The 24,047-nt window shown below is 42.0% G+C and overlaps 1 protein-coding gene and 1 long non-coding RNA gene across 2 annotated transcripts in view; both read left to right on the top strand.

The window, feature by feature from the left end:
- Nucleotides 1-24,047, top strand: part of LOC138851239 (uncharacterized) — a 62,539-nt gene that overhangs the window by 18,784 nt on the left and 19,708 nt on the right. The window lies entirely within an intron of this gene.
- LOC138851238 (uncharacterized) lies at nucleotides 6,403-17,304 on the top strand. Its single transcript, XM_070080132.1, has one exon. It carries the CDS (start codon nucleotides 7,341-7,343, stop codon nucleotides 7,821-7,823), a length of 483 nt encoding a protein of 160 aa, XP_069936233.1. The 5' UTR covers nucleotides 6,403-7,340; the 3' UTR covers nucleotides 7,824-17,304.

Below are 24,047 nucleotides of genomic sequence, written 5' to 3'. Positions count from 1 at the left end.
AAATAATAAATTACAGTCAACTGCGTTTATCACGACACTTATCCGAGTTGTGACGCTCTTTCTCCACCGTGTCACTTGACACCCTTTTCTCCGTGTAATATACACTTTCGCAACCGTGTCACACTTGACACCCTTGTCTCTGCGTCACACTACCCGCATAGTGTCTTTGTCGAGGCCAGTCACACGACACCCTTTTCGTCTCAGTGTTCCACTACGGTCCTGTGCATATCTCAGTGTTCCACTCCATCATACTTGCTTAAGTGTCACACTACGGACCTAGCCCAGTTCATTGTAACACTCCAACCTTATCTTCATGTAATGTCCCACCAAACAGCATCCGATGACTCCGGCCCACAGTTGATCAGCGTAGGTGGCGAGTCCGCAGACATCACCGGTAGTCCTGTAAATACTCTCTAAGGCCGGTTGACACACCGCTTGCCGAACACCATGCTGCAAGCTCACTGAATGCGGCCGTCAACTGAGGCCAACAGACTCAGTGAGCTGCGGTGAGCGGTTCTTCTAACGCCAGTAGATGGGTACGATTAGGTGTTCAGGTACCTACTGCTTAGATGCGCACCGTGAGGCACTCAGGTACTTAATGCTTCTAAAGCCAGTAGATGTGTACGATTAGGTGGTCAGGTACCTACTGCTTAGATGCGCACCGTGAGGCACTCAGGTACTTAATGCTCTAAGGCCGGCTCAGCAGTCCCCACATTGGGTTTGTTGACGTACCCAGTGGTACTGCCGGCCGGCAGGTTAACTATTTAACCGCTAGTTTGGCAGGGGGCCGTAACACCACTACATGCTGCTCACTCTACATGATTACTGGTAATCACCCCTCAGGGAAGGTTCCTTGATGTTGGTGAGGGGCTCTTGATTTAGGGAATTGGATCTGTGCTCCAGTTCCCCGAATTAAGCCTGAATGCCTTCCACATCCCCCTCCCCAGGCGCTGTATAATCCTCCGGGTTTAGCGCTTCCCCCTTGATTATAATAATAATACTAGTAACCAGTAACTACATGCTGCTCACTCTATATGATTACTAGTAACCACTAACTACATGATTACTAGCAACCAGTAACTACATTCTGCTCATTCTACATGATTACTGGTAACCACTAACTACATGATTACTAGCAACCAGTAACTACATGCTGCTCACTCTATATGATTACTAGTAACCAGTAACTACATGATTACTAGTAACCAGTAACTACATGCTTACTGGTAACCAGTAACTACATGCTGATCACTCTACATGATTACTAGTAACCAGTAACTACATGATTACTGGTAACCAGTAACTACATGATTAATAACTAAATAACAAAAAGGCACAATACCGTGACTGGAACGATACACAAATAACCCGCACATAAAAGAGAGAAGCTTACGACGACGTTTCGGTCAATGGTCCAAGTCGGACCGAAACGTCGTCGTAAGCTTCTCTCTTTTATGTGCGGGTTATTTGTGTAACTACATGATTACTAGCAACCAGTAACTACATGATTACTAGTAACCAGTAACTACATGATTACTAGCAACCAGTAACTACATGATTACTAGTAACCAGTAACTACATGATTACTAGTAACCAGTAACTACATGATTACTAGTAACCAGTAACTACATGATTACTAGCAACCAGTAACTACATGATTACTAGTAACCACTAACTACATGCTGATCACTCTACATGATTACTAGTAACCAGTAACTACATAATTACTAGCAACCAGTAACTACATGATTACTGGTAACCAGTAACTACATGCTGCTCACTCTACATGATTACTAGTAACCAGTAACTACATGATTACTAGCAACCAGTAACTACATGATTACTAGTAACCAGTAACTACATGATTACTAGTAACCAGTAACTACATGATTACTAGTAACCAGTAACTACATGATTACTAGCAACCAGTAACTACATGATTACTGGTAACCAGCAACTACATGCTGCTCACTCTACATGATTACTAGTAACCAGTAACTACATAATTACTAGCAACCAGTAACTACATGATTACTGGTAACCAGTAACTACATGCTGCTCACTCTACATGATTACTAGTAACCAGTAACTACATGATTACTAGTACCCAGTAACTACATGCTGTTCACTACATGATTACTAGTAACCAGTAGCTACATGATTACTAGTAACCACTAACTACATGCTGATCACACTACATGATTACTAGTAACCAGTAACTACATGATTACTAGTAACCAGTAGCTACATGCTGTACCATCTGGTGGTAAGATGTGCTGCTCAACTGGTGTACGTTGTACCATCTGGTATGTGTTCCACTAGTCACAGCTCCTGGTCCGTCCCTCTTCGCTGGTCGCTACTAATACAGACGATCCCGGCTCCAAGAGCCTTATATCGTACCTCGTGTGTGTACTCATATTTGTACTCATGTTTGTGGTTGCAGGGGTCGAGAGAGAGCTCCTGGCCCCGCCTCTTCGCTTGTTGCTACTAGGTCGCTACTGTATATGTGTACTCACCTAATTGTGGTTGCAGAGGTCGATTCATAGCTCCTGGCCCCTGTGTGTGTGTGTGTGTGTGTGTGTGTGTGTGTGTGTGTGTGTACTCACCTAATTGTACTCACCTAATTGTGGTTGCAGGGGTCGAGAATCAGCTCCTGGCCCTGCCTCTTCACTGATCGCTACTAGGTCCTCTCCCTCTCTGCTTCCTGAGCTTTGTCATACCTCTTAAAACTATGCATGGTTCCTGCCTCCACTACACTTGCTAGGCTATTCCACTTCCTGACGACTCTATGACTGAAGAAATACTTCCTAACGTCCCTGTGACTCGTCTGAGTCTTCAGCTTCCAATTGTGACCCCTTGTTTTTGTGTCCCCTCTCTGGAACATCCTATCTCTGTCCACCTTGTCTATTTCCCGCAGTATGTCGTTATCATGTCTCCCCTGACCCTTCTGTCCTCCAGTGTCATGTGGGTTTGATAACGTGGATGGGGTAAAAATTCTCACTTAGGCTGGGTAGTACGTATAATTAAAACGGAAAGTATGGGAAGCGCCATCAGCCGCCCTGCCTCTCTCTGCTCCCTATCTCAGACTGACCCACCAGTGCCTAGTGGGTGAACGGCATTCAAAAACATGCTATGGTCAGTAGCAACATGAATAACAGTCAGTGATTCACACAGTCGGTTGATAGTGAGTCATCTACTGGTGACTGGTTACTGGTAACTGGTACTACTGAGAGCTCGGTGACGTTAACGTATGTCGTCCCGACATACAGCTAATACAAACTAGAGATGGCAGGTGTACGGCTTGGGCTGATTCTATACATTGTCAAAGTACACAACAATTGAACATTATAACATAAGGGGAATATTGGAATGGAAGCTTACGTAATTGACTGTAATGAAACTGTAATGCATTATAAGGTATATAGCACAACTCATCGAATGAGACTCAACATTGGGATTACGCAACAGAAGTGATAAAAAAATTTGATCGATTGATCTGTATTCATGTGATCTACAGATTCTGAGGAAGAAATATATACAAAGAAAAAAGTGTTTAACAGAAAGGCAGATTCGGTTCACTCAAATCTAGACTGTTAACTCTCAGAATTCGGAGAGAATGCGAACAGACAAAAAAAAAAAAATTCTTGAATACTGATAAGTTGATATTGTAATTATTCATCTATACAGGTTATTTACATTTAACCTCAACTCTGCTAGGGTGAGATTGACATATGCAGAATGGGTGTCATCTCTGGGAGGATCAAACTGTTGCACTGGCTAACTCATGCTGTATTTGAGGCAAATCTGAATTGGTAGTTACAAATGGTTCTTGAGGATTCCTCAATACCTGCCATGTACGTAGGAATAACGACATTCAGGTTGATCGTCTGAGTATCAGAGGTAGAGAGTAAAGGATTAGGAGGATTGTCAGAGTCTGTCACATTAGTCTGGGTTGGAACATCATTATCATCACATACTAACTTCATATGATTTAAATGCGATTCTTTATACTGACCAGTACTAATTTATCTAACCTTATATTTATTGCCAGTGATATGTTCAACTACTCGACAAGGACCAACAAACTTTTGATCAAGCTTTGACATTGCAGACGTTTTGTTAAAGTTAGTCAGTATAACTCTCGAACCTACTTTGATTTTGGATAGTTTTGCTCGAATGTTTGTGACTTGTAAATTCCGCTCTTGATTTATGAAGTTCTTCACGGATTCTTCTAAAAACACTTTGAGCTAAGCTGATACAAGTTGCTATGAAATCATCAGGGTTGTAATTTGGTTTCGGATTAGAATATAGCAACTCATAAGGCAAACGTTTATCTACACCATACAATGCATAATGTGGAGTGTCACCTATGGAAACATTGTAAGCAGAATTTATAGCACACTGCACATCAGGTATAACTTCATCCCAAGTTTCACTGTTGGGATTGATAGTGGCTCTCAGGACATCAAGTACTTTCTTATTGGTTCGTTCCGCTAACCCATTGCTGGCAGGATGATGAGGAACAATGGTGGATTTAGAGATCTTGTACAAGGTACACAAATTTTCAAGAATCTCATTACAGAATTCACCTCCATTATCTGTTACTAGGGACTTAGGCGTGGTATGCCTGTAGATAATGCGTTCTTTAAATGCTTTAGCTACTGTCTCTGTAGTCTTATCTGCAATAGGAACTCACAATATCTGGTGAAATGGTCTACCATAACACACAGATGTTTGTTGCCCTGGAGGGAACATTGGAAATTAGTTAACAGATCTAGCTAGTAGTTGGATACACTTAGATTGGATTAGGACCATTAGCATTACCTTTGTTGCATGCAGACACTACATTTCTTAACATACTCAGAAATATCAGTTGCCATACGAGGCCAAAAGTATTTCAATCTGGCTTGTTTTACTGAACGATCCATACCAGGGTGCGCAACACCTTGTACATCATGAACTAGCTGTAAGGCTACATTCACTAGTGACTGTGGAATTACTAACTGGTATACTCTTCTGCTATGAGTACCCAACTCGGCTGTTCGATACAGTAATTCTTGGTTCATGACAAAGTCACTGATGGGTGCTGGTGGCTTCACAGTCAGAATAAGATCTTCCTGGAGCAGGAATCGAATCACACCAGACCACATGGGATCTGCTTGTTGAGCATTCTTTACATCTTCGGCAGTAAATGGAGGGTCTGCAGTTACTATACTAACATGTCGGGATAAGGCATCTGCGACTGCATTTGATTTGCCAGGTAAGTGTTCAAAAGTGGGATTGAACTCTTGGATAGTCAAGGTCCATCTGGCTAACCTTCCAGTAGGTTGTTTGTTCTGGAATAAAGGTATCAGTGGAGCATGGTCTGTCAAGACATGAACAGGGTACTGGTAAATAATGTCTCGGAAGTGCTTTAAAGACCATACTATTGGTAAAGCTTCTTGCTCAGTTACTGTATAATTACATTCAGCCTTTGTAAGGACTCTGCTAGCAAATGCAACTGCATTGTACTTGCCATCAGTCTTCTGGGCTAGTACGGCACCTATGCCAATAGAACTAGCATCAGTTGTCAGATAGAAGGGCTTAGAAAAATCTAAATTTCAAAATTGGAGCAGATGTTAGCTTTTCTTTTAGAGTTTGGAATGCTCTTTCTTGACGGAAGGTCCAAACAAAAGGAGCATCTTTCTTAAGCAACTCAAGAGGAGCAGCTATGGAAGAAAAATTGGCAATGAAAGATCTATAAAAACCTGCTAAGCCCACAAAGGATCTTACAGCATCAGCAGTTTTGGGAGTTGGAAAATATAGTACTGCAGTTACTTTACTTTGGTCGGTCGTAACCCCTCTAGGAGTGACTACGTGACCAAGAAACTTGATTTCTGATCTGAAAAATTGACATTTAGACAGTTTGATCTTTAAATTGGCTTCTTCAAGCTTACCAAGTACTACATCAAGTCTTTTCAAGTGTGTATCCACTTCTTTAGACATGATTATGTCATCTAAGTACACCATAAGTGCATTAACTATGAGACCTCTAAAGATATTAGTCATGAGCCTTGAGAACGTGATAGGGGAGGATCGTAATCCAAAGGCCATACGGAGGAAGTGATAATGATCTGTAGGAGTGGAGAATGCAGTTAGCTCTTGGCTGTCCTCGTGGAGGGGGGACTTGCCAAAACCCTTGTAACAAGTCCAGGGTTGAAAAGACTTTGTTATCTCCGATGTTTTGTAAAAGATCACCCAGTACAGGAAGTGGGAAGCGATCTGGAATAGTTTTCCCATTTAACTTCCTAAAGTCAATCAATGGGTGCCAAGTACCATCCTTCTTAGGTACTAGGATCAAGGGCGCATTCCAAGGTGAATTGCTCAGTCTGATTTCGCTCAACCTTTCCTCGTACGACATTCCCCTGAGCTCTGGAACCAGCCTTGTTGCAAACCTTTGTACTTTCTCTAACTTCTTGACGTGCTTGACCAGGTGTGGGTTCCAGACTGGTGCTGCATACTCCAGTATGGGCCTAACATACACAGTGTACAGTGTCTTGAACGATTCCTTATTAAGGTATCGGAACGCTATTCTCAGGTTTGACAGGTGCCCGTGTGTGTGTGTGTGTGTGTGTGTTGTGATGTGAGAGTTTAAGTTTTGCGTTTGCTTGTATGTTTTTCTACGAGGTGTGGGTAGTGTTGGTGGGAAGGAGAAAGAGAAAGTGACGGTAATTTGTCAAATAATTATAAAAAACTCAAATTGGTAATAAGGTGATTATAATAAGATACCAGTACAGTCTTCTTAACACTGACACACATGACAATGAACATTCTTCTTTCTCCAAAATTACAGTGTGAGAGCGTAAAAGAACTGTTATACTGGCATTGAAAGGAAGTATTTTGTACATAGGAGTACATCTGTGTGTATGTACACTTGTATAACTCTGTACTTAATTTACTTTTAATACCTATATGAGGAATTGAGTGGCGGTCAAATGTTCTCTCAGTTTCTGGTTCTTGTTTGACCAATGTAGACCAGGTAGACATGTGCGTACGTGCACAGGTGAGCATGAAGGTAACGGTGCAGGTGAGCCTACGTGCACAGGTGAGCATGAAGGTAATGGTGCAGGTGAGCCTACATGCACAGGTGAGCATGAAGGTAACGGTGCAGGTGAGCCTACGTGCACAGGTGAGCATGAAGGTAATGGTGCAGGTGAGCCTACGTGCACAGGTGAGCATGAAAGTAATGGTGCAGGTGAGCCTACGTGCACAGGTGAACATGAAGGTAATGATGCAGGTGAGCCTATGTGCACAGGTGAGCATGAAGGTAGGTGCAGGTGAGCCTACGTGAACAGGTGAGCATGAAGGTAACGATGCAGGTGAGCCTACGTGCACAGGTGAGCATGAAGGTAGGTGCAGGTGAGCCTACGTGCACAGGTGAGCATGAAGGTAACGATGCAGGTGAGCCTACGTGCACAGGTGAGCATGAAGGTAACGATGCAGGTGAGCCTACGTGCACAGGTGAGCATGAAGGTAACGGTGCAGGTGAGCCTACGTGCACAGGTGAGCATGAAGGTAACGGTGCAGGTGAGCCTACGTGCACAGGTGAGCATGAAGGTAACGATGCAGGTGAGCCTACGTGCACAGGTGAGCATGAAGGTAATGATGCAGGTGAGCCTACGTGCACAGGTGAGCATGAAGGTAACGGTGCAGGTGAGCCTACGTGCACAGGTGAGCATGAAGGTAACGATGCAGGTGAGCCTACATGCACAGGTGAGCATGAAGGTAACGGTGCAGGTGAGCCTATGTGCACAGGTGAGCATGAAGGTAACGGTGCAGGTTAGCCTACGTGCACAGGTGAGCATGAAGGTAAAGATGCAAGCGATCGTACGTGCACATATGAACGTGAAGGTAAGATGCAGGCAAGCGTGCGTGCGCGTACAGGTAAGCGTGCATTGCACAATTGAAGGTGAAGGTGAGCTGTGTTATATCCAAGTCACTAGAGTAGTGACATGGTTCTCAGGTATCTAGGTAGATTAAATCCAAACTAGTCACTGAGCCCTGATGAGATGTTTTCAAAGATTCTTAAGGAATGTATGGAAGACCTTACCAGACATCAGCTGGTCTATGTAACACATCACTACAAAGACGTATTGTACTGGATAAGTGGAGAATGGCCAATATTATACCTATTTGCTAAGCGAGAGATACGTTCTTGGCTTCAGATTATAGACTAATCAGCCTGATCTTAATGGTAAGACAGCTGTATAACCCTTGTGGATTTAGCGCTTTGGTATGATGATAATGTGGTAAAGTTGATGGAATTGATATTTACTGATGCAGTTTGATGCCATATTGAAAAATATAATTTGATCGAAGAATTACAGCAGGGTTTTACAAAGAGGCGTTCTTCTCTTACGAATTTACTAACCTTTGTTAGTCAAGTATTGGAGGTGGTAGACCAAGAGAAAGGTATGATACGACCTTTGGTAAAGTTCCACACATGAGACTAAGAAAGTAGCGGTACATGGTATAGGAAAAACTATATCCTGGGTTGAGGCATAGCTAACCAGTAGGTAAAAGACAGTTCTTATTACTGGGGAAAAAATAAAAATAGCCCATTACGAGTGGCGTGCCATAAGGGACCAAGTATTGGGACCATTGTTGTTTACATTCTACACAAGCAATTTATATGAGGGAATAAATAGTGACACAAGTTTACCGATGTCTCAAAAATAGACCACCCCGTAATTTTTGAGAAGAAACTGCTACAGGATGACCTGGATAGATTAATGTGATCGGAGAAGTGGCAGATGCAGTTCAGTACAGGCAGGCAAGAGTAAGATTCTAATCCTAAGAAGAGAAAATAACCAAGGCACTTGTAGGTTAAATAATGTAGAACTCAGTCATTCTGAATGTGAAAAAGACTTAGTTCTAGCTAGTAGTAATCTAAAGTCAAGACATCAGTGTAAATGTGGTCCCAGTAAAGCTAATAGAATGCTTGGTTTCATCTGAAGAAGTATAAATAAAGAAGGTCATCTGGCTATACTTCCGCTTTATAAATCCTTGCTAAAAGGCCTAATTTAAACTGTTGCTCAATTCTGGTCTCATATTACAGAATAGACATAAACGCTCTGGAAAACACCGAAGAATGACCACTTTAATTCCCAGTATCACAAAACTTTCCTACGAAGCTTGGCTGAAGGCAGTGAATTTGCACTCACTAGAAAGACAGAATTAGGAGGGATATGAATGAAGGGTGCAAATGGAAAACAATCAGAAAGGCTATAAATAACGTGTTGAAAAAATCTAACAGAGGACTCGAAGCAATGGATTAAAGTTAAACAAATTTAAATTTAAAAAGGATATAGGGAAGCGATGGTTTGGCAGTAGAGTTGCGGATGAGTGAAGCAAACTCGTAGATAGCTTCATTGAGGTGAGAAATTTGGGTAGCTTTAAATGTAGGTTGGACGGGTATGTGAGTTGGACCTGCCTAGCATGGGCCAAGAGGCCTTCTGCAGTGTTTCTTCAGCATTGTCTTTTCTTGTTAGCGAGGGTGCAGGTGAACATCGAGAGCACATAACACTGTCAAAGTGAACACCTAATGTAATTAACGAAAACTGTCTAATATTAAGGCTACTGCTGCTCCCGTTCTGGCTCTTCCTGATGTGGTTCTTCCCGTCCTGGTTCTTCCTATCGTGGTTCTTCCCGTCCTGGATCTTCTTGTGATTCTTCCCTTCTTGGCTCTTGTCGTTGTTCTTCCCATCCTGGCTTTCCCTGTCGTGGTTCTTCCCATCCTGGCTCTTCCTGTCGTGGTTCTTCCCGTCCTGACTCTTCCTGTCGTGGTTCTTCCCATCATGGCTCTGCTTGTCGCGGGTTTTTTTCGTACTGATTCTTGTGGTTGTTCCGGTTCTTACCCTCCTAGCTCTTCCCGTCCTGGTTCTTCTTGTGGTTCTTCTCATCCTGTTTCTTGTTCTTCATGTCCTGGTTCTTGTGGTTCTTCTCACCCTGGCTCTTGTGGTTCTTCCCGTCCTGGCTCTTCTTGTCGTGGTTCTTCACGTTCCGGTTCTTGTGGTTCTTCCCGTTTTGGCTCTTGTCATGGTTCTTCCGGTTTTGGCTCTTGTGGTTCTTCCCACCCCGGTTCTTATGGTTCTTCCCGTTCTGGCTCTTGTGGTTCTTCCCACCATGGCTCTTCTTGTCGTGGCTCCTGGACATCTTGAGGGTATTAAAGAAGATGTGTTAGCCGTCTTAAATGTGTAGAGATAAATCTGGCTCTTGAAGGTGTTGATCTTAAGCTCCTGGAGTTGAGAGGGTCGAAATATTTTGCTAGTTATCTTGAGGCTGTTGATCTGACGTGTTCTTCTGCCTCTGAAGAACGGTTACCAGTCCACTTGCATATGTTGACGTACAGTGACTGCGGTTATATACCAAGATGCCTCTTTTTTGATCGTCTTCCTCCTGACAGTCTAGGTTGTTGACGTTCACAAGATAAACATCTCATAAATGTAAGAAATATCAGTTAAATATCCCAGAATATATCTGTTGCCATCCTGTTTTAAATAAAATTTGCATCTACAAAACTCGGTAAAAAAAATTTTTCTTTAATACACAGTTCAGTTCAGTTTAATATGTTTATTATGCACCCCACACCCATGCTGTGGGCGGTAGTCAAAAGATTACAAAGGTACATAATGGGTCCAGGGACTGGACCCCAAAGTTATGATAGCTGAACTAGTTACAAAGGTAATGAACTTCAGGTAGATCTGGTCACAATCATGGCAAGTTACAGAGGTAATGAATCAGCCTCACTCCTATACATGGTTACAGTCATGAACAAATTACAAAGTAATGAACCACTGATACGTCCACACCTGGTCACAATTGTAATGAGTTATAAATACAAATATTAAGTGGGCCATACACCCACACTAGCGCGCGCGCACACACATACCAGCGTTAAAAGTGTGAAGCTGATATGAGGAGGCAATGGTGAATAAGACACGTGTGCAGCACTTTAATAACCTTATCCTGATGACGTTACGCTAAACAGTGGCTTCACCAGTTCGGTGCGGAGATACGTGAAGGTGTTGAAAGTGGAGGCAGTAGAAGACCAGGTAATGAGACCTTCAACCTAGATGGTGTTCACCTCCTACCAGGTAACACCATGGTGGTACACTTGCGGGGGACACCTCATAATACTGCAGTAAATATAGTAGACTTGAGACTCAGCGAGTAACACCATTCCACCATCTACCATCATTCTATCATGCGGGAAGAGTGACACATGTATGACGCACGCAACATAATTAACGCACTGTTAAATGACACTACCGGCCGGCTTCTCCTGGGCTGCAAATACTTTGGCAGCCGTCACCATCACCACCATCTGCTCCATTATATTCATGGGGAAGAGCTAAATTTTTGCCGCTCATACATCTTGTGAATAAGAGACAATGAGTTTTGACCAAAGAATGGAGAGGGTCAGCTTTAATTAGTTTGATCAAGAGTGCTTGCTGCCCGTCCTTGTGGGTGCCACTGGTACACTATGGAAAAAGATGTAAGGTAGGATAACAGCTCTTAGCCTGTAAAAGTGATTTGTGTAAAAAAAAAAAAAATCCTCGCAAAGGTTCAAGAAATGTGTAAATGTTTTTCTTACAAATGTCCAAGAAATGTGTCCGTGTTACCATTCCCCCTCCTACACACACACACACACACACACACACACCGAGATGATAACAGACGCAATCTTTCCACCCAGATATCAGATTCTGAGGAAAGATAGAGGGAGTAGAGGGGAAGGAGGAGTTGCACCGCTCATTAAAAACCAATAGGAATTTGAGGAAATGGAAGGAATGGACAAAATTGGCGAAAGGGACTACATAGTAGGTACAATTCAGTCTTGGGGACATAGTCATTGCAGTGATGTATAACCCACCACAGAACTGCAGGAGGCCAGGACAAGAATATGAAGAGAGCAACAGAGCAATGGTAGACACACTAGCTGAGGTGGCCAGAAGAGCTCACACGAGTAGAGCAAAGTTACTTGTTATAGGTGATTTCAGCCACAAGGAAATTGATTTGGAAAACTGGAGCCACATGGGGGTCCCAAAACATGGAGAGCCAAGATGATGGATGTGGTACTGGAAAGCCTCATGCATCAACATGTTAGGGACACTACTAGAGAGAGAGGAGAGGATGAACAAGCAAGGCTGGGCCTCGTGTTTACCCTGAGTAGCTCGGACATTGAGGACATAACATATGAATGACCTGCCAGAGCTAGTGATCACGTGGTTCTGAGTTTTGAATACATAGAGTTACAGGTGGAGAGGGTAACAGGAATAGGATGGGAAAAGCTAAACTATAAAAGGAGGGGGGACAACACAGGTATGAGGAACTTCCTGAAGGAGGTTCAGTGGGAAAGAGAATTGGTAGGATAGTCAGTAAACGAAATGATGAACTACGTAACAACCAAATGCAAGGAGGCAGAGAAAAGGTTTGTTTCCAAGGGCAACAGAAATAATGGGAAGACCAGAACGAGCCCTTGGTTTACCCAAAAGTGTAGGGAGGCAAAAATTAAGTGCACTAGAGGATGGAAAAAGTACAGAAGACAAAGGACCCAGGAAAATAGAGATCTGTCGAAGAGCCAGAAATGAGTATGCACAGATAAGGAGGGAGGCCTAGCGACAGTACGAACATGACATAGCATCAAAAGTTGAGTCTGACCCGAAGCTGTTGTATAGCCGCATTAGGAGGAAGACAACAGTTAAGGACCAGATAATCAGGCTGAGGAAAGAAGGTGGGGAGCTCACAAGAAACGACCAAGAAGTGTGAGGAGCTCAACATGAGATTCAAGAAAGTATTTACAGTGGAGACAGAAAGGACTTGGGGAAATCAGAACAAAGGGGTACACCAACAAGGCTATACCAACAAGTGTTGGATGAAATACACACAAGCAAGGAGGAGGTGAAGAAGTTGCTAAATGACCTTGATACCTCAAAGGGGGTGGGGACTAGACATATCTCCGTAGGTCCTTAGAGAGGGAACAGACACTGTGTATGCCACTAACAACAACTTTCAACACATCCATTGAAACTGGGCAACCACCTGAGGTATGGAAGATGGCAAATGTAGTCCCCATTTTAAGAAAGGAGACAGACACGGAGCACTAAACTATAGACCAGTGTCACTGACGTGTATAGTATGCAAAGTCAGGAGGAGAGTGGTGGAGCACCTAGAAAGGAACAAGCTCATGAACAACAACAACCAGCACAGATTTAGGGAAGGCAAATCCTGTGTCATAAACCTACTGGAGTTTTATGACGAGGTAAGGGAAGACGAGAGAGAGGGGGTGGGTAGATTGCACTATCTTGGACTGCAAGCCTTCAACACAAGGGATTAGTACAAAAGCTAGAGGATCAGGCACATATAACAGGAAGGGCACTGTAATGGATCAGAGAATACCTGACAGGGAAGCAACAACGAGTCATGGTACATGACGAAGTATCAGAGTGGGCGCCTGTGACGAGCGGGATTCCACAAGGGTCAGGCCTAGGACCAGTGCTATTTTTGGTATATATGAATGACATGTCGGAAGGGATAGACCCAGTAGTGTCCCTGTTTGCAAACGATGTGAAGTTAATGAGGAGAATTAAATCAGATGAGGATCAGGCAGGACTTCAAAGAGACCTGGACAAGCTAGAACCATGGTCCGGCAACTGGCTCCTCGAATTTAACCCCGCCAAATATAAAGTCATGAAGATCGGGGAAGGGCAAAGAATACCGCAGATAGAGTATAGGCTAAGTGGCCAAAGGCTGCAAACCTCACTGAAGGAAAAGATTCTTGGGGTGAGTATGATACCGATCACATCTCCTGAGGCGTGCATCAACCAGATGACTGCTGCAGCATTTGGGTGCCTGGCAAACCTGAGAATAGCGTTCCGATACCTTAGTAAGGAATCGTTCAAGACTCTGTACACCGTGTACGTCAGGTCCATACTGGAGTATGCAGCACCAGTTTGGAACCTACACCTGGTCAAGCATGTCAAGAAATTAGAGAAAGTGCAAAGGTTTGCAACAAGGCTAGTTCCAGAGCTGAGGGGAATGTCCTACGAAAAAAGGTTAAGGGAAATCGGCCTGACGACACTGGAGGACAGGAGCGTTAGGGGAGATATGATAACGACATAAAAAATACTGCTAGGAATTGACAAGGTGGACAAGATGTTCCAGAGATGGGACACAGAAACAAGGGGTCACAATTGGTAGTTGAAGACTCAGATGAATCAAAGAGATGTTAGGAAGTATTTCTTTAGTCATAGAGTTGTTAGGAAGTGGAATAGTCTGGCAAGTGATGTAGTGGAGGCAGGAACCATACATAGTTTTAAGACAAGGTATGATAAAGCTCGTGGAGCAGGGGAAGAGAGGCCCTAGTAGTGATCAGTGAAGATGCGGGACCAGGAGCTGTATCGACCCCTGCAACTACAAATAGGTGAGTACACACGCGCGCTCGCCTAGCAAACCTAAGAACAGCATTCCGACATCTTAATTAGGAATCGTCCAGGACCATGTACATCGTGTATGTTAGAACCCACACCTAGGCAAGCACGTACGGAAACTAGAGAAAGTGTAAAGGTTTGCAACAAGACTAGTCCCGGAGCTAAGGGGCATAATCCTACGAGGAGAAGTTAAGGGAAATCGAACTGACGATACTGGAGGACAGGAGAGATAGGGGGATATGATAACGACATGTAAAATACTGAGAGGAATCGACAAGATGTTCCAGATAGGACAGGGCAACAAGGGGTCAAATGCATCACAGGGATGATAAAGTATTTCTTCAGTCAGAGTTGTCAGAAGTGGAATAGTCCGGGAAGTGATGTAGTGTTGGCAGGAGCCATAGAGGCATGATAAAGCTAGCTCATGGAGCAGGAAGAGTGACATAGAAGCGAAGAGGCGGTGCCAGGAGCCGTAACTCGACCCCTGCAACCACAACTAGGTGAGTACACACACACGCACCGATATGTTAGCACAAGATACCAGCTAAATACAATGACTGACTTGTGATGTAACTGTTTACAATCTTGTTACTTTCGATGTAACTATTACTATCCAGTAACTTGTGTAATAACACCAATTCAAGTTCATCAACCCGTCTTCCGAATAACTGTCACTTTTTTTATAGGGTTTACAGCCCATTTCTATGTTAGGCTAGGTTAGATAAGTTAGGTTACAACAAATAAATCCCTGCAATCACAAATGGGCGAGTACTAGTAAGTAGATAGGATAAAATAGTCTACTCTACGGCATGAACAGAAAAGGGGCAGTCACTGCGCACAGCTGTAACTCATATTTCAACGGTTGAAGACTCCGTAAACAGCCACCCATTTAACTGTATTACAACAGTGTCATGTTATCTGTGGTTAAGATTACAAGCCTAAGGGAAGAGATACAGGTGGCCACAAGAAAGTTGAGACGGGTTAGGGTCGATGGAGACATGTGGTAACTCCTCGAAGTAGTAGACAGTTTGATTACAAATGACTACGTGTGCCCACTCAATGTCGTAACAGAGGTGATTGGTAGTTAATTTGTTAATTTTTGTAATAATAGCTCCCTATGTATTAAAAAACTGATATGAAGTATGGATAGGACATGTGGAAAATTGTATTTACTTGGATGTATTATTATATACATAACAGTAAATGAACATTGATAATTATTATTTATCAGTTAGACAAGTAAGAATTTGGGACACCTAGGTCGCAAAAAATGTCCCCCTTCGATACCTACCACTGTCATAACCACAAGTTGCTCTGGACCTATTAATTAAATGAAATATACATACACCAGGAATGCTGGTAAATATATAAATTTGTGGACTGTATATTAAAAATAAATGGTTATATATATACACAATTACATAACAGAAGGAAAATATATCTTAATATCACTCACCAATTCCATTGGGGTCCTTAATCTTGTCCCCCAGGATGCGACCCACACCAGTCGACTAACACCCAGGTACCTATTTGCTGCTAGGTGAACAGGACAACAGGTGTAAGGAAACGTATCGAAATGTTTCCACCCGCCAGGAATCGAACCCGGGCCCTCCGTGTGTGAAGCGGGAGCTTTAGCCACCAGGCTAATACTCAGAAAACCTCACTCTAACTAAATCTATGAAAATAATGCTGGCCAGAATTACACACAAATCTAGAGAGCTTATCTGAGGTTCCTGGAGCTGTCTTGTCCAGTCGCCTGATATCTCAAGTTATGCAGGAATGCATGTCCAACAATTTTGCCTCCTATTTGAGAGGTGTCAGCCCAATTTTAACCTTTAGAGCACGAAAATTCCTTCCCATTACACTAATGTTGTATCCAATTCAAAACCAAGATGGCGAGTCCTGTCTGCGCAGGCGCAGGTCCAGTTTCCCATTTTCGATAACATACTTCTTTTAAAAATACAATATAGGGCATCTATTTATCTATAAATTACCGTATTTCCGGAAAATATACAGTATTTTCCACACTGCGGCCAGGCGGAGGTCGTTGCAAAACGACTCAAATTGCTGATTTGGCAACGGTGGAGGACCTGGGTACATATAGGATCTGGCATCCACACGGCGACATATTACACAAGATTTACTCACCCTTTTTACATTTTGCCATCCTTGTGGAATCCAGAAAGTTTCCCTAATACAATTTAAGGTATCTTGTACCCCACCATGCATTACATTTTTGTGGGCATTTAGAACAATCAGATTTGTTAGATGATAAGTTTTGGGCAGTAAGATAGGGTGTTTAGCATAATCACCCAATTCAGCATTTTGTAACCTACCTCTGCACCTAATTACACTGTTCTCTAAATACAGCCCCAATTTCTCTATTATGGAACCTTTCACAATTTTTCTTTCCATCATCAATTTAATCTCATTTCCATAGATTTCCTCCTGTACCCTTTTTATCCAATATTCAAGAGGATGTGAAAACTTATATGAAATATTCATCTTGTTTAGAAATTTAAACACCAATTTAGTTACATTGATTAGTTTGGGTAAAGAAGAATACCTATTTATATCAATGGCTAAGGGAGGACAAACTATTGGAGCGATGGCAGGAAATGGCAGAAATCGTACACCAAATCCAGTCATTCCTGGAGTGGAACCACAGTCGATGGCCTCCACTCCAAACCAACAGATACAGATACTAATGCCGGAAAAAAATCCCCCCCCAGTACCAACAATACCACCAGTCCGATAACATTCTTCTTTGCAAATATACAGGGTCTAAAGCCAGCAACAAACAACAAAATACCTTTCATCCGTGGACTGCTTGCAGAGGCAAAGGCAATGTTCGCGGCTTTCACTGAGACCCACATAAAGGATCACTTGGACAATGAAATATGGATCCCAGGTTACAACCTATACAGATGTGACAGAGTGAACAGGCAAAAGGGGGGGGGGTTGGCCTGTACATTGCAGAGTCACTTGTTTGCACAGAACTGCTTAATGCCTCAAATGACGTAGTGGAAGTTTTAGCAGTAAAGGTCGAGAACCAAAACCTAGTCATTGTGGTAGTCTACAAGCCTCCGGATGCAACATCCCAGGAATTCCAGGAACAGCTGTTAAAAATTGACCACTGTCTGGAAAATCTTCCAGCTCCTGCACCCAACATCTTGCTCCTGGGGGATTTCAACTTAAGGCACCTAAAATGGAGGAATATAGCAAATAATATTGTTGCAGAAATAACACCAGGAGGCAGCTCTGATGAAAACTCACACTCAAACGAGCTTTTAAATCTCTGCACAAAATTCAATTTAAACCAGCAAATAATAGAGCCTACTAGACTGGAGAATACACTAGACCTCATATTCACTAACAATGATGATCTGATAAGAAATGTCACCATATCAAAAACAATATACTCAGATCACAACATAATTGAGGTTCAGACATGTATGCGAGGAGCCCCAGACCGACAAAATGAGACTAGTCACGAGGGAGCATTCACCAAATTCAACTTCAATAACAAAAACATAAAGTGGGACCAAGTAAACCAAGTCCTAACCGATATAAGCTGGGAAGATATACTAAGCAACACAGACCCAAACTTATGCCTAGAACAGATTAACTCGGTGGCACTCGATGTATGCACAAGGCTTATTCCTCTAAGAAAAAGGAGGAGTAGATGTAAAATAGAAAGAGACAGGCGCTCCCTTTACAGGCGACGGAAAAGAATAACAGAGCGGCTAAAAGAGGTCAATATATCTGAAATGTGCAGGGAGACACTGGTCAGAGAAATAGCAAGCATCGAACTTAAGCTAAAAGAATCCTTTAGGAGTCAGGAATCGCGGGAAGAACTAAAAGCTATAAATGAAATCAAAAGAAACCCAAAGTATTTCTTCTCCTATGCCAAATCAAAATCGAGAACAATGCCCAGTATTGGGCCCCTACTTAAACAAGATGGGTCCTACACAGATGACAGCAAGGAAATGAGTGAGCTACTCAAGTCCCAATATGACTCAGTTTTTAGCAAGCCGCTAACCAGACTGAGAGTCGAAGATCAAAATGAATTTTTTATGAGAGAGCCACAAAATTTGATTAACACAAGCCTATCCGATGTTATCCTGACGCCAAATGACTTCGAACAGGCGATAAATGACATGCCCATGCACTCTGCCCCAGGGCCAGACTCATGGAACTCTGTGTTCATCAAGAACTGCAAGAAGCCCCTATCACGAGCCTTTTCCATCCTATGGAGAGGGAGCATGGACACGGGGGTCGTCCCTCAGTTACTAAAAACAACAGACATAGCCCCACTCCACAAAGGGGGCAGTAAAGCAACAGCAAAGAACTACAGACCAATAGCACTAACATCCCATATCATAAAAATCTTTGAAAGGGTCCTAAGAAGCAAGATCACCACCCATCTAGAAACCCATCAGTTACACAACCCAGGGCAACATGGGTTTAGAACAGGTCGCTCCTGTCTGTCTCAACTACTGGATCACTACGACAAGGTCCTAAATGCACTAGAAGACAAAAAGAATGCAGATGTAATATATACAGACTTTGCAAAAGCCTTCGACAAGTGTGACCATGGCGTAATAGCGCACAAAATGCGCGCTAAAGGAATAACAGGAAAAGTCGGTCGATGGATCTATAATTTCCTCACTAACAGAACACAGAGAGTAGTCGTCAACAGAGTAAAGTCCGAGGCAGCTACGGTGAAAAGCTCTGTTCCACAAGGCACAGTACTAGCTCCCATCTTGTTCCTCATCCTCATATCCGACATAGACAAGGATGTCAGCCACAGCACCGTGTCTTCCTTTGCAGATGACACCCGAATCTGCATGACAGTGTCTTCCATTGCAGACACTGCAAGGCTCCAGGCGGACATCAACCAAATCTTTCAGTGGGCTGCAGAAAACAATATGAAGTTCAACGATGAGAAATTTCAATTACTCAGATATGGTAAACATGAGGAAATTAAATCTTCATCAGAGTACAAAACAAATTCTGGCCACAAAATAGAGCGAAACACCAACGTCAAAGACCTGGGAGTGATTATGTCGGAGGATCTCACCTTCAAGGACCATAACATTGTATCAATCGCATCTGCTAGAAAAATGACAGGATGGATAATGAGAACCTTCAAAACTAGGGAGGCCAAGCCCATGATGACACTCTTCAGGTCACTTGTTCTATCTAGGCTGGAATATTGCTGCACTCTAACAGCACCTTTCAAGGCAGGTGAAATTGCCGACCTAGAAAATGTACAGAGAACTTTCACGGCGCGCATAACGGAGATAAAACACCTCAATTACTGGGAGCGCTTGAGGTTTCTAAACCTGTATTCCCTGGAACGCAGGAGGGAGAGATACATGATTATATACACCTGGAAAATCCTAGAGGGACTAGTACCGAACTTGCACACGAAAATCACTCACTACGAAAGCAAAAGACTTGGCAGACGATGCACCATCCCCCCAATGAAAAGCAGGGGTGTCACTAGCACGTTAAGAGACCATACAATAAGTGTCAGGGGCCCGAGACTGTTCAACTGCCTCCCAGCACACATAAGGGGGATTACCAACAGACCCCTGGCAGTCTTCAAGCTGGCACTGGACAAGCACCTAAAGTCAGTTCCTGATCAGCCGGGCTGTGGCTCGTACGTTGGTTTGCGTGCAGCCAGCAGCAACAGCCTGGTTGATCAGGCGCTGATCCACCAGGAGGCCTGGTCACAGACCGGGCCGCGGGGGCATTGACCCCCGAAACTCTCTCCAGGTAAACTCCAGTAATTTCAACAGGAGCAATATACTCCTTTTGTACAGGCCAATTAGCTTTATTTACCAACCGGCTCGGTCCTTTAAACCATGATACAGCATTTGCAAATTTAGCATAAGGTAAACCTCGAGACAAGAAATCAGCTTGATTCTCCTCACCAGGTATATGATTAAATGTTAACATATGCTGACCCAAACTATTATACTTCTCTTGCATCTGATTAATTTCAGCGACTCAGTTTTGTATGTACACAATTTTACTGTTTCCATTACGCATCCATTGTAAGGATACCTCATTATCAGACCAAATTACAGTGTCACTAATATTTATCTCCTGCAACTTATTTCTTATATAATTAGCTAATTTGACACCTACATAAATGGCTGTTAATTCCAACTGAGGTAAGGTACGTGATTTAATTGGAGACACTTTAGCCTTAGACATAACAAGAGAAATAACACTATTACATTGAAGGTAAGCAACTGCTCCATATGCCAATTTTGAAGCATCACAAAAAATGTGGAGTACATTTTTCCCATTTGGATTGGCCACCTGGTGTGGGATCTCCAACATTGGAATTTTTTCATAATCACCAATTAATTCATCCCACCTGTTAATGAATTCCTCAGGTAGAATTTCATCCCAAGCACATGCTTCCTGAATTAATGCTTCCTGAATTAATAATTTCCCTCTTATAGTAAGGGGTGACACTAAACCTAGTGGATCAAAACATTTGGAAACTTCAGCAAGCAAAACTCTCTTAGTTAATTTATTGGGCATACTGTAATTATTAGGTTTTAACATTAACAAATCTCTCAGTATCCCAATTTAAACCCAATACATTACTACATTTTGGCACTTCATCTCCAGGGTAATCTTCACTTATTTTGTCCTTCAATTTGGACGAATTACTATTCCATTCTCTCAGAGGCATATTTGCACTTTGCATTACTTTATTAGCCTCTCCATAAGTCATTAACAGTTCCTCTTCAGGTGACGTCACACCCAGGAAATTGTCCACATAAAATTGTTTGCTCATTACTTTACTCAATGGACTTCCCATACATTTAAGGTGTGCATTTATAGTCGCTTGAAGTAGGAATGGACTGGATGTAGCACCAAATAATATGCTCCTAAAGCGAAAGGTTTTCAGAGGGCTAAGTAGGTCAATAGGATTCTCAGGCCATAAGAAGCGGGTACAATCCCGGTCAGCCTCTTGTAAACCCACTCTTAGGAAAGCTTTACTTATGTCAGCCGTAAAGGCATAATTCTTTACTCTGAAATTTAATAAGATATCTAATTTTTCCATCAACGACGGACCTGTCATCAAACAGTCATTTAAACTAGGTACATTTTTGTTACTCCTGGCACTACAATTAAACACAATCCTCAAAGGAGTGGTCTTAGAATCCTTCTTCACTCCGTGATGGGGCAAATAGTGACCATAAATTTTGGCTTGCTCAGGAGGTACCTCTTCTATAAATTTATTAATTAATTGTTCAGCAATTATATCATTATAGGCAGTTAACAATTCTGGTGTCTTACTCAGTTCGCAGAGCTGAGCCTTTAATTGTCCATATGCCATTCTGTAATTAGTGGGCAATTCTGGATGGTTCAGTCTCCACGGAAGTCGTACCCAGTATTGTCCAGATTCAAATTTTACATCTCTCAGGTATTGTTCTTGAGTAAAAGAATCGTCTGGACTTTCTTCATTTACATTTATTCCAATGCTGTCTAATTCCCACAAATTATGCACTGGCTCAACACCATCCTCTATGGTATTTGTAGTTTCCTCTAGTCATGAATTATTACGAGGAATCCTACCATACATTACATGGCCTCCTGCAGTCTTCAAAAGGGTGACACCACATTTCTTTACCATACCCTTTACAAAGGAGGCATAATAGTCACTACCTATCAAAATATTTATTGGGCCTACAGAATCATCACTTACCCCAGAAGGTGCTAAATTTACATTGTGAAAGTCTTTCTGTAGCTTTACTTAGCCCTACTGTAGATATTTTCTCTGGAAGTCTATCTACAATTACTGCATTAACACGTTTTTTCTCATTGCCCAACCTGACAGTTACATAAACAGTGTCATACAATTGAGCCCTTTTATCCGAGAGAAAACCAGATAATTTTAAAGTTGTGGGATCTCCCATCTGTACTTTAATACCATCAAGACACTTACGTTTTATGAAAGTACGCTGGGATCCCTGGTCCAATAATGCAATTACAATTTTTGATTTATGCCTTTTATCATCAATTTTTACCTGTAACACAGGTAAGGCTACTTCAGCAAAACCATCATTATTAACATTAGCAGCAATTTTTACATTAGCCACTGTTGTCAGGATTGTCAACATTATCATTATCAACATTATCATATAGACCTTTACACATGACTATATGGTGTCTTCCTTTGTGACATTGATAACAGAAGTTTAATTTGGCATAACAATCCTTTACATTGTGATTACCCAAACACCTGATACAACTGTCAAGTTCCTCCAATCTTTCAACTTTATCATTCCATGAATTGTATGCATTGCAATTCTTAGAAACATGAGTACCCTTGTAGAAGAGACAATCTCTCCTTTCTTTGACTGGTTTCTTATTAACTGGGCTACTCTTAGGAGGGTACTTCTTCTTCTTACCTAGTGGAGAATCATTATTTCTGATGCTTGCTACTTGATATGCACCTATGCAACTCTTTTTAGGAAATGAATTTTGATTAACAACATTGGGATAATTTTTCCCTTTGTGAAACTTGACAGATACCTCAGAATTATTATGTGTTGCATCTTTAAAATGAGTTAGTTGGCTGGTCTGCAACTGCACAATTAATTCTTGTAGACGTAGTCTTATTTCCTCCAGACCAAAATAACCCTTGTGATATTTGTTTGAGAGCCATTCAAGTGTTTTACAGCTTAATTTATTCTGTACCATGGCACTCAATAACCAGTCTGATTCCTTCAGATTATATTTATTATTTCAAGTTTTGAGAGTGCTCTCCAGTTTAACTCTGAACTGCTGTAAACCTTTGTAAGTGTGATCTGGAGATTTTAAATTAACAATGATATTCACTAGATCCAACCTACTTTGTTCTATATTACCATAAGTGACCTTCAAGTCAACTGCTTCCTTGTAAGAGTCATCTACATTGGGAAAGGCTTGTATCAGTATGTGAGCATCTCCTCTTACCTGTCCTTTGAGGTAAAATAATTTAGTTACACAGGCTAGGTCACTCCTGTCATGCACAGCTGCTTTAAAAATTGACCAAAATTCCTCCCAATTTTCTCCAGAATTAAACACAGGCAAACACAATTCTGGGAGTTTTGGCAAAGACATATTATTCGTTGGAACAGACTGACCAGCTGCCTGGTTTACACATTTTAATTTATTCATGGCCTGACTTTTACAAGAAAGAATCTTTTCCTCTAATTCATAATACTGATTAATCATGATCTATTTCAGTCTCATCTACACAGTTTACTAATAAATCTCCTTCATATTTGTTGTAATATAATTTGTATGAATCATATCTATTCCCTAAAGCATCTAAATACAATTTTAAATCATCAGTATTCACAGTTGATTCATTAATTCCAAGCACTTATTATATGCCTTGGTTACATGAACTTTTCTAGCCTGTATTGATGCTTTCTTTACTCTATATTCCATATGTTTGTCTTCTATATTAATTTCCTCATTTTCAGCCATGATGCAATGTATTAAATTCAACTTTATCTATAACACTGATTACAACTTACAACACTGATACAACTT

The sequence above is a fragment of the Cherax quadricarinatus genome, unplaced genomic scaffold, assembly GCF_038502225.1.
Source record: "Cherax quadricarinatus isolate ZL_2023a unplaced genomic scaffold, ASM3850222v1 Contig162, whole genome shotgun sequence".
NCBI classification, from domain to species: domain Eukaryota; kingdom Metazoa; phylum Arthropoda; class Malacostraca; order Decapoda; family Parastacidae; genus Cherax; species Cherax quadricarinatus.
This window is presented reverse-complemented; position numbering and strand designations above follow the sequence as displayed.

Coding starts and splice junctions, on each gene's coding strand:
- LOC138851238 (XM_070080132.1), top strand. CDS start 7,341: ATGAAGGTAACGATGCAGGTGAGCCTACGTGCACAGGTGAGCATGAAG.